This window comes from Myotis daubentonii, chromosome 7, assembly GCF_963259705.1.
Source record: "Myotis daubentonii chromosome 7, mMyoDau2.1, whole genome shotgun sequence".
Taxonomy (NCBI): domain Eukaryota; kingdom Metazoa; phylum Chordata; class Mammalia; order Chiroptera; family Vespertilionidae; genus Myotis; species Myotis daubentonii.
The window spans coordinates 61,823,898-61,838,196 of record NC_081846.1 but is presented as its reverse complement, the minus strand read 5'-3'; the positions used below and the strand labels follow the sequence as shown (position 1 = coordinate 61,838,196).

Here is a 14,299-nt window from a genome sequence, read left to right as displayed (position 1 = left end):
GACTATCCTCCAGTGAGGTTACCAAAATAAGGAAAGAGAAGCTAGTTTTCTAATATATGGAACAAATATATGATCATAAATACATAATGACCTTGAAATTACTGAAAAATCTTTTTTCAGAGAAGAAACAACTTTCTTGATACCACAGAGACAAAGAAATTATACCAAGCCCAGTTGTTCAAACAGAAACTTAATGCCCATTCATTAATCAAAAAGTAATTTGAAAAGTCTTACCCTAAACAGAACATCAAGACCTAATGAGTAAGATCATATTTTATATTGTACTGAGAATTTTATTTTTAAAAAACCCTTAAAACAGTCCTAACTTGCTGATATGTTTAATCCTTTAAAGAGACAGCATCACTCAGATTTAGAGAAGATTCAAATTTCCACTTTGAGGGCAGTGCACCAAAAAAGGAAACAGAAGCAGATTTTCAAGCCCATCACATAAAACACTAAATCTTTAGTAACCACTAACTACAATTAACTTGTTTTTAATAAGGTAAACATGTGACTACTTGACTAGAGAAAAAGAAAAATATAAACGATTCATCTACACCAGGGGTCCTCAAACTTTTTAAACAGGGGGCCAGTTCACTGTCCCTCAGACCGTTGGAGGGCCAGACTATAGTTTTAAAAAAAAAACTATGAACAAATTCCTATGCACACTGCATATATCTTATTTTGAAGTAAAAAAACAAAACGGGAACAAATACAATATTTAAAATGAAGAACAAGTAAAGTTAAATCAACAAACTTACCAGTATTTCAATGGGAACTATGGGTCTGCTTTTGGCTAATGAGATGGTCAATGTCTGGTTCCATATTTGTCACTGCTAGTCATAACAAGTGATGCAAGTGTTAGTCTAGATCTGGTTGGAGATTTCAGATGTTTCATTCTGGAAAAAGGCTCTCCTAACTTCAAAGAAACAGACCTCCTAACTTCAAAAAGAAATAAATCCTAACTTGTTCTTATCTTGGTCCTCAGGCAGCAGCAGGCTCTGCACAGGCAAGCTCGTGACTCATCCAATCACACCCGAGACTGAGAGGAGGAGTCGAGAGACAGGGAGAAGGAGGGGAGTCAGAGAGTGCGGCGCACATTCCACACATGCATACTGCGGGCCCAGGATGAGTCCGCTGCTAAGCAACAGGCAGCGGTGGCAAAAACACCTGTCGGGCCAGATAAATATTTTCGGTGGGCCGCATGTGGCCTGTGGGCCATAGTTTGAGGACCCCTGATCTACACTATATATCCAAATGTGTAGAAGTATTGGGACAGCCAAGTGACCAGTTAGATGATAAAACAGTTTAGGCAGGTATCTGTCTGAGTAATATAATGCCTGTTAAGTTTCTTGTGTGGACAGTATCTATATTATTCATCTTTACACTAGGACCACACTTAAATATTTATCGACTAAAGGACATATGAAGGTATAAAAAAAAAAGTAAGAATGGAAGACTAAAAACAACTTCTGAGACAAAAATTTACTCATTCCAACTTACAAACCTTCAAAACTTAGACCTATTATTTCTCAAAAAAACCCCACAAAACCACAGTACACAGCTATGAGATATACATACATATCAAATCTTTACTATTTACTGATATATTACTTCATGATGACTCTGAAATCATGTGATCAAGATTTCTAAGAAACCCGGCCCCCATCGCGGGTCCGAGCAGCTTGGGCGGCGGGAGACATGGCAGCGGCCAGGCAGCCCAGGTTCGCCAAGCCACTAGGCGCGCCGCGGGCCTCAGGCACCCAGCACGCGCCCAGCCCGCCGCCAGGATGCCCAAGAGGAAGGTCAGCTCTGCGGAGGGGGCGGCCAAGGAGGAGCCGAAGAGGAGGTCGGCCCCCAAACCCACGCCTGCAAAAGCGGAGGCGAAGCCCAAAAAGGCGGCGGGAAAGGATAAGTCTGCAGACAAGAAAGTGCAAACAAAAGGGAAGAGGGGAGCAAAGGGGAAGCAGGCGGAAGTGGCTGACCAGGAGCCTAAAGAAGACCTCCCTGCGGAAAATGGAGAAACTAAAAACGAGGAGAGTCCAACCTCAGATGAAGCAGGAGAAAAAGAAGCCAAGTCTGATTAATGTCATATACCATGTCTTATCAGTGGTCCCTGTCTCCCTTCTTGTACAATCCAGAGGAATATTTTTATCAACTATTTTGTAAATGCAAGTTTTTTAGTAGCACTAGAAACATTTTTAAGAAGGAGGGAATTCCACCTCATCCCATTTTTTTAAGTGTAAATGCTTTTTTTTAAGAGGTGAAATCATTTGCTGGTTGTTTATTTTTTGGTACAACCAGAAAATAGTGGGATATTGAATATGGGAGACTTTGATTGTCTTGGGTGTCAGCTGAACATTCCATAGATGGGGGTAGTTTTTATATCCTATAATACAAAGCATACTAAATGGCAATTTGGAGTTAGTCGTGCGTTTGCTATGTCTTGAACATTTTAAATTACTTCTATTCACATGTTTTTGGTACAATTGTTTCCTAAAGAAAACCACTCCTTGATCGTGGCTCTCCCTGTCAGAATTTTGTGCATCTGGAACATCTTTGTTGTGGTAGTCCAGTTTTCCTAGTAACTTTGTCAATGTGCTGTGAAAGATTTAAAATTTGATTATGTAGTATATATGCTATTAAATTGTGAATTAGTGGGACTTTGATGTAACAGCGTATCAACATTTGAAGATATTGGTACTTGATACTCTATTAAGGAAAGTCAGCCTCTAAATTTTGAGCTGGAAAGTCACTGGAATAACTGTTCAGAAAAGAATCACAACTACATGACTTGACATTTTTGGTACGTAGGTTAAGAATTGTGTACAAATTGAAATGTCTGTGTACTGATCCTCAAAACAATAAAATCTCAATTATGAAAGAAAAAAAAAAGATTTCTAAGAAACCCAACTAAAAACCAACAAATTTAAAAAAAAGAAAAAGGTTAACCTATGGACATTTACTTGTTCTCTTTTCTTTTTGATCTCACTACTTACTGAATACCTATTTTGCACTCTATAAGCTGCTTCATTTATGTGTGTGTGTTAATACCAATTTATTTATTTTTTTAAATATATTTTATTGATTTTTTACAGAGAGGAAGGGAGAGAGATAGAGAGTTAGAAACATCGATGAGAGAGAAACATCGATCAGCTGCCTCCTGCACATCACCTACTGGGGATATGCCCACAACCCAGGTACATGCCCTTGACCGGAATCGAACCTGGGACCTTTCAGTCCGCAGGCCGATGCTCTATCCACTGAGCCAAACCGGTTTCGGCCAACACTAATTTATTTTGATGTTCCCTTTTTCTAATAAAGAGTAGACAAAATGAATAAGTGGCCCTGTTTCAGCATTTCTCACAAAAATGCTAATTCCATGCTAGAGAAAGCAAAATAAACAGATAACAGAGGGGTAACAGAGACCAGGGAAGTGGAGGAGGAGAAGATGGTCAAATAAAACTAAAAAATACTAAGTGAAAACAGTCTTAAAAGGCTTCTGCAAGACTTTTCAGCATTTTTAGAAAATACTGGGTTTTATGACACTCAAAGAGGGGTAGAGGTATAGTTTATTCTTCTAATAATACACGATCTTCTTAGATCTCTTCAAATACTCCCCATACTTAGAAACACTACTCAAGCTAAAGTCTTTAAATAGATGAGTTCATATTTAAATGAACTGTTATCTAAATATAATGAAAACATATGTATCTCCTAGCATTCTTAGTAAAAACTATCACCTAGCTCAGTGGTTCTCAGCCTTCCTAAAGCCGCGACCCTTTAATACAGTTCCTCATGTTGTGGTGAACTCCAATTTCAATGTTACAAATTGAACATAATTAAAGCATAGTGATTAATCACAAAAACAATATGCAATTATATATGTGTTTTTCGATGGTCTTAGGCGACCCTGGTGAAAGGGTCGTTCGATCCCCAAAGGGGTCGCGACCCACAGGTTGAGAACCACTGACCTAGCTGGTATTACTCAGTGGTTGAGCATCAACCCATGAACCAGGAGGTTACAGTTCAATTCCGGGTCAGGGCACATGCCTAGGTTGTGGGCTCCATCCCCAGTAGAGGGGTATGCAGGAGGCAGTGGATAGATGACTCTCTCTCATCACTGATGTTTCTATCTCCCTCCCCCTTCCTCTCTGAAATCAATTAAAACGAATACATAAAATAAAATACATTAAAAAAACAACAACAAACTATCAGAATTAACTGTATACACAGCCCAAAAGTTATACAAACATATTAGGTCCAAGGCAATCTATTTTTTTTTTTTTTATAAGTACTTGCCTGGGTAATGTAACTGTACAGAGAAAGTTACCTAGATTCAAGAATTAGGAGCATATAACCTAAAAAAGTTTGTCAGTGGCTAATATTCAATGTAACGGCATGGATTCTGTAAGTAACCAAAAGGGTAATTCCAAAGCAATAGCAACAAATCAATTTATCAAATCAGTCATATAAATCTAAGATACCAATACTTTAAATTTCTCTGGAAGGCCTATATTCCCAATCATTTTCCCCTAGAGTATGGAAAAATCTGTGGTAAAACTTCTTAAAGAGATGATCATCAATGAAGTCATATAGATAAAACAAAGATTTGCCTGTAATTTTAAAAAAGTAGAGATGAGTATTCACTTTACTCACTGAAAATTTTTTATTATTTTCACCTTATTTATCTTTTACTTTCGTCAAATAAAAAAAGCAACAGTAAAAAGGCAGACACCAAAAACAAGAGTAAGCGTAACAACGTAAAGTTACATAGGTAACCACTGAAAACAGTCACATGTAGCATTACTGACTGGCTTATACTGCAGGAGAGTATTTGTGTTTCATTCATTCAACAAGTATTTTACTGAGCACCCAAAGTGTGCCAACAACTGTGCTCAGCATCCATAGAATTCTTTAAAAGTACAAAACATAGGCCCTGCCCTCTAAGAGCTTACAATCTATTACTTGTTGGGAAGACAAAGCAAATAAACTTTAAAGCCAAACAAGTCAATAATGAAGTGCCAAAATAAGTGAAACAGTAAGAGTTCTTAGGCTGATTACATAGAATATTATAATAATTTGAAGGGGAGGTGTACACTGGACAAAGATTGCTGAGGACCTCCTGAAGCAGGTAGGACTTGAAGGGCAAAACTTAGGTAAGTAAAGTTCATGGTGGTAATGAGCTGGGGGCAGGAGGGCAAGAAGGTGACAGCATGAGCTCACTCTGAACTAATACAACACTCAAGATACCATGAAAAGACCAGCCTAGGTTCAGATTATGGAATGTGAAGACATGCAGCTCAGAATTGCACTTTGAATTATACTATCCTTGAAAGTTAAATTTAGATATTATGCTACAGGCACAGAAAAGCATTGGGGGTTCTTGGGCAAGAAGATAACACATTGAAATCTAAGAAAATTTTTTGTGGGGTAGGCTTGAAGTAAGAAAACCAGCTAAAAAGTTACTAAGAGTATCCAACCAGACAGGACTGGAACAACTTGGGCTCACATGACAGCAAGAATAGCAATAAGGTCTGTAAAGCCTGCCTTAACCCAATAAAAGAAGAAAATAAAACTCATCGGTAAAAATTACTTATGTTTATTGAACAAAAGCAAAAAAAAAGTACAAAATAATTAGAATTAAGGCATCACTAAAATAATTTTATTTCCTTATCATACAATCTCTTACATATCAGCTATTCTTATCAAGTAATTTGAATTGAATCAGACTGTTAGAGCTGAAAGGGACCTTAAATCTTTTACTCTACTCTTATTAAAAGAAAAAACACACAAAAATTAAGTATTAAAAAAGAAAAGAAACAAAGCCAGCTAGGACTCCCTCCTTAGGCTTAAGTGAAGGCGAATCATCTATGATAAAGATGGAAGAACTTGCATGTCCTTTGTATAGAAATAACAAACACTTTAAAGGCAAAACATTACCGACTATAGATACAGAGGAAGAAGAGGGCCTCACACATAATTATGTCTTAATTCAAGTGTCTTCTGAAAATTTGAGTACAGCAGAAAAATTACTTTATTAATATGGTTTTTAAAACCAGTGATAAACCATTACTTAATTCACATACTATTTTAAAGTTTATAACACTTACAAGGTCCCTTCCAACTGTAAAATCCTACAATTCTATGAAAGTAGAAGCATAACTTTCCCATATGAAATTAATGTACAGTAAGAGGCAAATATAACCAACAGGACAGAAAAACTTTAATGAAATTTTGAGCTCCACTGATAATTTTCAAATATTTGTTACTAAAAGATTCAGGCTGAATTCTAAAAAGGGCATTCCGGATTATCTCTTGAATAAAAAATAAAATAAAATCAACATAATACTTTAAATTAACTTGCTGCATTTGAAAAATTATGAACTCTGGATTCTATAGATTGTTATTCTGTCCAGTCTGTATATTAGTTTACAAATAAGGCTTAAAATTTCATGTTATGTTCCATAACATATCACAGACCATAATCATTTAGAAGACTGCCATCAATTTTAGTCTTCAGCTGGTCCCAGAATGAGATGTTAATGTGAACTAGGCAATGTAGATGAAGGTTCCATAACTGTCAGTACCAACGTCTAAAGAATTTGTGAATTCATTTTTTAAAAATTGGATGGGCAGGATACTACCAACATTGTGTCACTGCAGTGAACTTACAAGCAACCCTACTTCTCATTATCTTCTGACCACTTACTACTTATTAATACTTCTGAGAGTGGGTCAACAGAATGATGCAGAAAATTATCAATTTTTATTTTTAGGGTCATTTACAGCTCTTTAAGTTAGATTTCCAGATTAGTTGAGTATTGAAATTACCCATGCCCTCCCAGTCTATTATCAAAGCTAAAATAAGAATTAGTTTTACCAAGACTTGAACCCAATATTTGTTAGTTAGATATTAAGAGGAAAAAAGAGGAATAATCTTATTTTAAGGAAAAACAATGGGGATTCTCTTGGGACCCTCAGAGCTGGAATCCTAAGACATTCATTATCTTAACAGTAGCCACAGGGAGAGACAGACTTCTAAACATTTAAATAGTCAGGTACACTTAAAGTCACATGGCGTATACTAGTCTGGGGAAAAAAGTAGAAAAAAACCACAAGGTGAACTTCAGAGTACATGAATGGATGTGTACCAAGTAGCCAGTAACCTTACTAGGAAAATGGTCACTAATGTAACTAAAGAGAAAGGGCCATAATGCAAATTGTGACCAGCTTATGTCAATGAGATACACAAAAGTACTTAAAAAAATTAAATAAAATCTGCAATTTACTAGAAATGACTAGCTGGTATCTTAGTTTTGGTAGTGCAATAGCACCATTACAGCAAGGGTAAGCAGGTCAATCCCTTGCAAAACTTACCTTGATTGGCCCAATGGAAACAGAAGGCCCCAGAAAAGAGAGAAGCATCTGGCAGTAGCAAATTGTTTTATTTTATCTTTCTGTGGAAAGAAACTAATTTTAAATAAGAACCAGAGCATTTAAAGAATAAATATTTTTTAAAGCTCATTATCTAGTCAGAGCAGCTCTACTAAGAAAACAAGAAGAGCTCCTTGCTGCTTAGAGATGGAAAGAAACAGAAGAGGAATCAAAGTTGTTTCTCCATCACCTAGGGAGTTTTAAAACTTGTGATATTCTAGAGCAGAGGTGAGGAATATCCAGCCCTCAGGCATTATAAAGCCCTGGAAATCATTTGGTCTGGCCCTGCCAAGGCATTAGAGGTGAGTTAATTAAATGTTTGATCAAATATAGCAGGGTAATTTTTAAGTTGATAATTTTGTATGGCCTGCAAATGATGTTATAAATATCCAAATGGCCCTTGGCAGAAAAGGTTCCCCACCCCTGTTTTAGAGTAACAGAATAAATGATTCTTTTATTTAAAGAAGTCCTACAGGCAGAATCTTTGGGCCTTGTGCCTTTGAATAAAGATTTTTATACAAAATTAAGGGCAATATTCCACATAAAAAAAGAAAAGCACCTGACATTAAGCCCCTCTACTCTTAAGGTAGAGAGACACAGAGCAAGCTCCTTCTCCACTACAATTTCACCAATAACTTAAAACCATCAAGGCTTAACTGCTTATCAAAGTAAACCATTAATTAGCAGAAAGTTCATACCTAATTGACTGGCTTTCCAAAATATTTCATTATCCTAAAGTTTTGATGATTTATTGAGATACTCAAATGGAAAGAAGCCAGTCACCAAACTAATTTTAAAAATGAAAGCATTGAAATATTTTTTAAAGCTCATTATCTATTTAAGAGCAGCTTTACTAAGAAACATTAGAACCTAACGGGCATAAAATTATTCACAGTAACTTTTCTTGAATGCTTCTCTAGGAACTCAGTTCTATTGAATTCACTGAGCCAAATCAAAATCTTTTGATCCAAATCACTCCCACAAAATGTCCTCTTTCAATTTATGCTGGAGATGGAAGGGACAGCTCAAAGCAGGAGTGCAGAAGCAATAAGCATTAAAAGAAAACAACAACACAGTGTAAGTGGAAAATGAACTACCTATTTGGCACTGTCCTATTAAGAATCAAATTAGAGTAGAACATACCCACCTCCACACCCCACACACACATACACAATGAGGAAGCTATTTCAGAAAAAGAATTCATTTAAACAGCCAAAGACCTAAACAATTACAACTTTCAGATTCTATGCATTCACATGGTCCCCCGAGAGAAATTATGTTGACTTATCAGATATTTATTCTTAGAGCATTAACTTCAATTGACATACTTGTAGGAAAAAGTCATTAAACTAAAAAGCCTACATTTACAGTGTTACTTTTAAATTAATTTAAAAAAAACACACAACCTCTTAGTTTTGTTGCAGTGAAAGTAGTTATTTTATACAGAAGACTTCATATATTCAAAATGGTTAGTGTCATGACTGAACATTTCACTTATTTGAAAACATTACTTCGACATAAACTAATCCTTAAAAAACTACAAGTTTTGACCGAGATTTTGAAATCTTGACACAATAATACAACAGGCAAAAATAAAAGCAAAATAAAATAAAAATATTCTTACTTGTCCCATTGGTGGACCTCCCATGGGGGGCATCATTTGTGGCATCATTCCATGTGGCACAGGAGGCATATTCGCTCTCTGACCCATAGGGTGCATTCCCATTGAGGCATAATGCACGCCAGGATGCCCCATCTGAAAAGTAAGGACAATTTAAAAACGAACAAGTAACAATAAATACTTTTCAAAAAATCTGATTTCAACAAATCAGTTAAGTGCAGCGATGTAACATTAGGCTAAAGTGTGATTTAATTATTAGGGTTCGTTTATACTTTCTTATCTTAAACAAAATGCACGTCACCAATACTTATAATGAGCGGTAACTAACCAAATCCCAGAACAATAGGTAAAAAAATAATCATTACTGGATAGTTAGATCTTAGTTTTAAAGCACACTGATTTAATCACTTGCTAATTGACTTGCTAAGTTCAGAAGTGTAAGAAAGCCAACTTAAAAATAGACAGCTATTGTTTAAAGCCACTTATTCTTAAATTTATTTCTGACCTGATGTTTAAGCTTTAAAACGCTGAAATTACCAAATTAACTCAGATGAGGGCTGGTCTTATAAAACACAAATAGGGGTATCCAGGGACACCTCACTCCTAAAAAATACACATACTACTCTCAAATATAATCTTTAGACGCGTAAAAGTACTTCTGCCAAAAAAAAAAAATTCTTATTGCAAAACTGAGGTCTGTCATTCACACGACATGCCAACAACTAATTCACCCATTTTAATGCGCTTTTGTAAGACATCTACAGCCTTTACCTCTGTCCACTGGTTCCAAGTCTTAAAACCAGCTAATTATCGCCTGCAAAGTCTCCCAGCTGTGCACCCTACAGACACCCCCCACCAGCGGGAACACGTCTTGGCGGATTCTTAAAGCCTAGAGAACCCCGTCTCGCAGACTCTTCGAGCCTAGAGAACCCCGTCGCCGCCTTCCCCTCCCTCCTACCTTGGGCCTGCCCCTCCGAGACGCTCACCGCGCTAGGGGCCCAGCACCTCCGCCGCGCATCTGTCTACGCCGGGCCCGCTGGAAACTTCCAGGGCCCCACATCTTTCCCTTTGTGCATCCCCGCCCTCCATTTCTCTCCTTCGGAGCACGTCCCATCTCGAGCTCTTCCTCCGTTCTCTCTCCTCCTTTTGGAGAAAGCTTCCTGTCTCTGTTTTTCATTGTGCCGCTCCGATCCCTTACCGAGGGCCGTCTCCTCAGGAAGCCGTCAGCAGAGACCCAAGAGCTGGAGCAGAGGCTTGAGCCGGACAATCTCCGCTCCCCGTCCCCAGGACCCTGCGCGGGAGGATGGCTCTCCATTTCACTCACCATGAGGCCTCCACGCTCGGCTCCCGTCCCCGGCCTCATCATCGGGCTCTGACTGCTCCGCCGGCGGCCACTGCCGCTGCATATGCCAACAAGAAGCGATCTGAGTGGCTGGCGCCCGCTGGGGCCAAAGGTTAAAGGCTGCCCGGCACTACGGGGCGGGATCAGCGGGGCCAGTAGGCTGACAGGCTTTCCCGCTGTCCAATCAGAGTGCGCTTCCGACACGCAGCTCTGCGGCGATTCGCCCCCTGCCTCAGGCTCACTCGGCGTCGCCTGCATGGAGGGGGGGATAAGGGGACGGAGGAAGTTTCTGCGCCGAGTCCTCTGCCGGAAAAACTCCACCAACTTCCCCCCGGGAACGGCAGACAACTGTGTCCCAGCTTTCCGAGCTTAGCCCGCCTCACCCCGTAGGGGGTGGGGCAGTGGGGACCTGCCACCTTCACCCCCCCGCCCGACTTACGTATGCCCCACAAACCTGAGGCCGCCAGGGGTAGGGTGGGGTAGGTGGGGTGGGGTCAGAGGCTTCTAGCGTTAGCGGTGGCCCGGGACCGACGCGCGCGCGCGCGCGGTGCTCGGGGCGGGGGGGGGGGGGGGAGGGGGAAGGGGAGGGGAGGCCAAAGGAGGGGTCCAAGGAGAGGGCTCGATCTCCGTACGCACCAGCTGGAGAGCGCGCGCCTGGGCGGGGAGTTGGGGGTGGAGGAGGCGTGTCGAGCTGCGTGGAGGGAAGTTGTGGTAGGGGCGGGAGGAACAATGCCAAAGGAAAAGGGGTGGAACTTAAGGCGAGGCGAGAGCGCCGACTGGTGAGCTGTCGTTAGTGAGGGACGCAGGGGAAGGGTGCGGGAGTAGAGGGCAGGAAGGGAGAAAGCAGGCAGGTTCGGGAATGTTAATCGAGGTGCACGAGCGGGCGCTAGGACCGGGCATCGGAAAGATGCAGCTTGGGTGCCGACTGTGCCTTCGCTTGCCTGGAGGTGACGCGGCAGAGGCGAAGGTCTCTGGCCTGGACGAAGCGCCGGAGGGAGGGGAGACCCGACTATTCCCTTCGGCCTCGACTCGCCCCTCTCTGCGAGGTCCCTTCCTTCCCTTCCCTCCTCCTGCCTGGGGGTCGTGCTCCGGCCCAGGGGTGTCCAACCTCTCCTCGAGCCCCATGGCACCTGCCCAGCCCCACCTCGCACGCCTGCGCACCCCTGCGCGCCGGGGCCGGGTGGTGCAGGCCGTGGAGAGACCCGGCCGTTGATTGGCTGCTGCGCGCTGGGGGCGGGGCGGGTGGGAGATGCCCGTCCTCTGCGCGGCTCGGGGTCTTTCCCGCCATGTCGTTCGTGGAGAGCGCGAAGCGCTCCTCTGTGCTGCGCCGTCGCCGCGGCACCCCCGTCCCTTTCGCTCGGCCGAGGTTATCCGCCTTGACTCAGGGGGACAGTTGGGGTGAAGGTGAAGACGACGAGGAGGGATACGACCAAGTAGCCCGCGACCTGCGGGCGGAACTGTCCGCGGGGGCGTCGTCGGAGCCTAGAAAGGGCGCGCTGCTCCCGCCGGAGAAGGACGGCTCTCCCGTCCTGCCAGACAAACGCAACGGCTTCTTCTCGGCGGAGGCGCGCAGCCCAGCCCGGGCGCGGCGGTGGCCGGTGCGGGTCCTCTCGATTCTCTGTGCGCTGCTGTTTGCCGTCCTCCTCGCTTGCCTTCTCGCCATCGCCTACCAGATCGTGAAAGGTACTGCAGGTTGGGCCTTGACAAATGTGTCCAGAATGAAGTGTAGCCTGGACGTGGCTCTCGCCTTCGCCGCCCGTCTCCCCGGGAAAGGCCAGGCCGGCAAGCTGGCAGCCAGCTTCACCCAGAACCGTTGACGGCGCCTTTCTTTGCCCCCCTCCCTTTTCCCGCACTGTTCTTGAAAGTGGGTGGTCCGAGTCCATTTTAAAAAAGGACCTCGAGTTAACCAATATCTTAGAGTCAGTGAACACTTTTAACGACCATTAAGAGACGGTGAAAAGTGTACGTAACATAGGCCACACGTGTTCAAAGACTAATTTACAAGTGATTAAAGATGTGCTGTCCCCCGAGTCCTCGGTACACGCACAGAATTCCTGAAGGATGGGGATTTCGACCCCGCAGCCCAGATTTCTACTTTTATTGGTAAAATAATCGGCCCCTCTCGGTTTTGTAGCGATCAAGTTCTATTGCGGGAGCTAGTCCACTTTCTCTGGGTAATAGTTTTCTTTTCCTGCGTCTGACGTTGCCATATTGGCCAGATTTGAATAGAAGGAGATGTGCCCTGAAAAGTTTTCCAAACTCTGCACGGATGTATTATGCGGTTACAGCGGAAAGACTCAGACCTGAGTGTAAGTCTGTTTTCACTCCTGTGTGACTTTGGCAAAGTTACTGAAAAATCATTTAAAGCAACATTACCTTTAATGTATGAAAAACACCCAACACACTCAACTATTAATTTTAGTTCACTAAATAGAACTAAATCCATTTAATTACAGTTTTTATTTTTCCTTATTACTTCCAAGCTACTGGGCTGCAAGTGGCATCTAGCAGCTTACCATGCTTAATGTTCAAAGGAAACAAATGGGCAATGTTTACCTATTCATACAATGATTGTAAACTCTCAATGTTAAATATATGTGTGCCATATCACTATCACTCTCCTTACCCCCTTCTTTTTCAGTGCAGTTCTGAGGTTTATCTTGTAGGTACTTTATCTCCCTTTTGCTCTGAGAGATTGCCTTTGTATCATAAAGTCACAAAACCTGGAAGTCCATTGCAGAAGACTGAGCTGGGCATATTTCCGAGAGAGTGGTGAAAGGAACTGAATTTAAAACCTAGTGTGCCTCATTCATTTGCATTACATGAAATGCTTTCACAACCACCCCAGGGGATAAACATCCCATTTTACATATAGGGCAGTTGACTCAAGCCCTCTTACCTGCCTGTGGAAAGTCACATAGCTACTAAGTGGAGTCAGTTTGAACCCAGTTGCTTCTGACGCTACAGCACTTTCCACAACTCCATAGTGTCTTCCCAGCTTAAACTTTAAGCTACTGTTCAAGTTATCTTTTTTACCCAAGCCCATTTTTGTATTTACAGACTTACATGCTGAGAATTTGAAGAATGAAGATGATGTTGACACGGGGCTATTAGGTATGTACTTAATTGTCACTTGACAATTATAAAATATGTACATATACCCCTTGGGTATACATATATACATATGTCATACACACTGGGAATACATTTTGAACACAACTGTATGTGACAAAGTCCCAGAGAGTACTTAATGTCTTCTAATTATATGCTGGAAAAGTCTCCCTATACCTCGTCCCAGTAATTACAAACAAGGAAAAATAACTTCCTCACAAAGTTAGCAAAGATAACCGTCTTAAGCAGACCTCAGGAGAAATTTAAGTTTGAATTTGTTTAAATTTAGGTTTAAACAAATGTAAAAAGCATTAGGCATACCTGCACAGTTCAGTTATAACTAGGAAAGTGTCGGACCTGAGTTTCTATAGAATGTAATGCATTTTTCTAGTGAAAAATTCAAGGGGTATTTATCTTGTATTTATTTCTCTCTGCACAAATGATTTTAAAGAGTTCAGAACTTTACCTGTCTGGCATATTTATTCTATTTGCTATAATTTATTTGATTAATCACTGTGAATTGGGGGGGGGGGGCAAATGATTGAGATCCTACCCCACTTGTCACCCTCCTCCCCCAATGTTAGCAAACTATTTAATCTATCTCTTCAAGGCCAGTGCCCTCATTATGATACAAAGTATAGTCTACCTGATTTTTGCAGAATGGGAATCCTTTATCTTCAAATTCCAAACTAACTGATTTGCTACACATCTCATGAAAATTTATCTATACTCTTCTTCTTGTATGAGAAAACATGTATTTATTAACTCATTTTATCAGTGTATATTGT

General features: G+C 41.4%; 3 protein-coding genes across 18 annotated transcripts in view; 2 read left to right on the top strand and 1 right to left on the bottom strand.

The window, feature by feature from the left end:
- The window catches only part of PRPF40A (pre-mRNA processing factor 40 homolog A), a 60,038-nt gene extending 48,737 nt beyond the window's left edge, over positions 1–11,301 (bottom strand). For 4 of the 15 annotated variants that reach the window (XM_059704433.1, XM_059704437.1, XM_059704435.1 and 1 more), the window contains exons 1-2: positions 10,257–10,860; positions 9,062–9,193 (exon numbers count right to left, since the gene is read on the bottom strand). In XM_059704433.1, coding sequence (XP_059560416.1) covers positions 9,062–9,193; positions 10,257–10,658 — 534 coding nt within the window. In that variant the 5' untranslated portion in view covers positions 10,659–10,860. Of the gene's footprint in view, positions 1–7,380; positions 7,461–9,061; positions 9,194–10,256; positions 10,865–11,036 lie in introns of those variants that run through there. The other 11 variants (XM_059704442.1, XM_059704441.1, XM_059704439.1 and 8 more) reach the window with 7 other exon arrangements.
- On the top strand, positions 1,663–2,895 carry LOC132238637 (non-histone chromosomal protein HMG-14-like). Its single transcript, XM_059704451.1, has one exon. It carries the CDS (start codon positions 1,791–1,793, stop codon positions 2,085–2,087), a length of 297 nt encoding a protein of 98 aa, XP_059560434.1. The 5' UTR covers positions 1,663–1,790; the 3' UTR covers positions 2,088–2,895.
- Positions 11,302–11,464: 163 nt separating the features above from the next.
- The window catches only part of ARL6IP6 (ADP ribosylation factor like GTPase 6 interacting protein 6), a 62,145-nt gene continuing 59,310 nt past the window's right edge, over positions 11,465–14,299 (top strand). Inside the window, exons 1-2 of one of the 2 annotated variants that reach the window (XM_059704450.1) lie at positions 11,465–12,083; positions 13,461–13,514. In XM_059704450.1, the coding sequence (XP_059560433.1) occupies positions 11,687–12,083; positions 13,461–13,514 (451 nt within the window). In that variant the 5' untranslated portion in view covers positions 11,465–11,686. The remainder of the gene's footprint in view (positions 12,084–13,460; positions 13,515–14,299) is intronic. The other variant, XM_059704449.1, reaches the window with a different exon arrangement.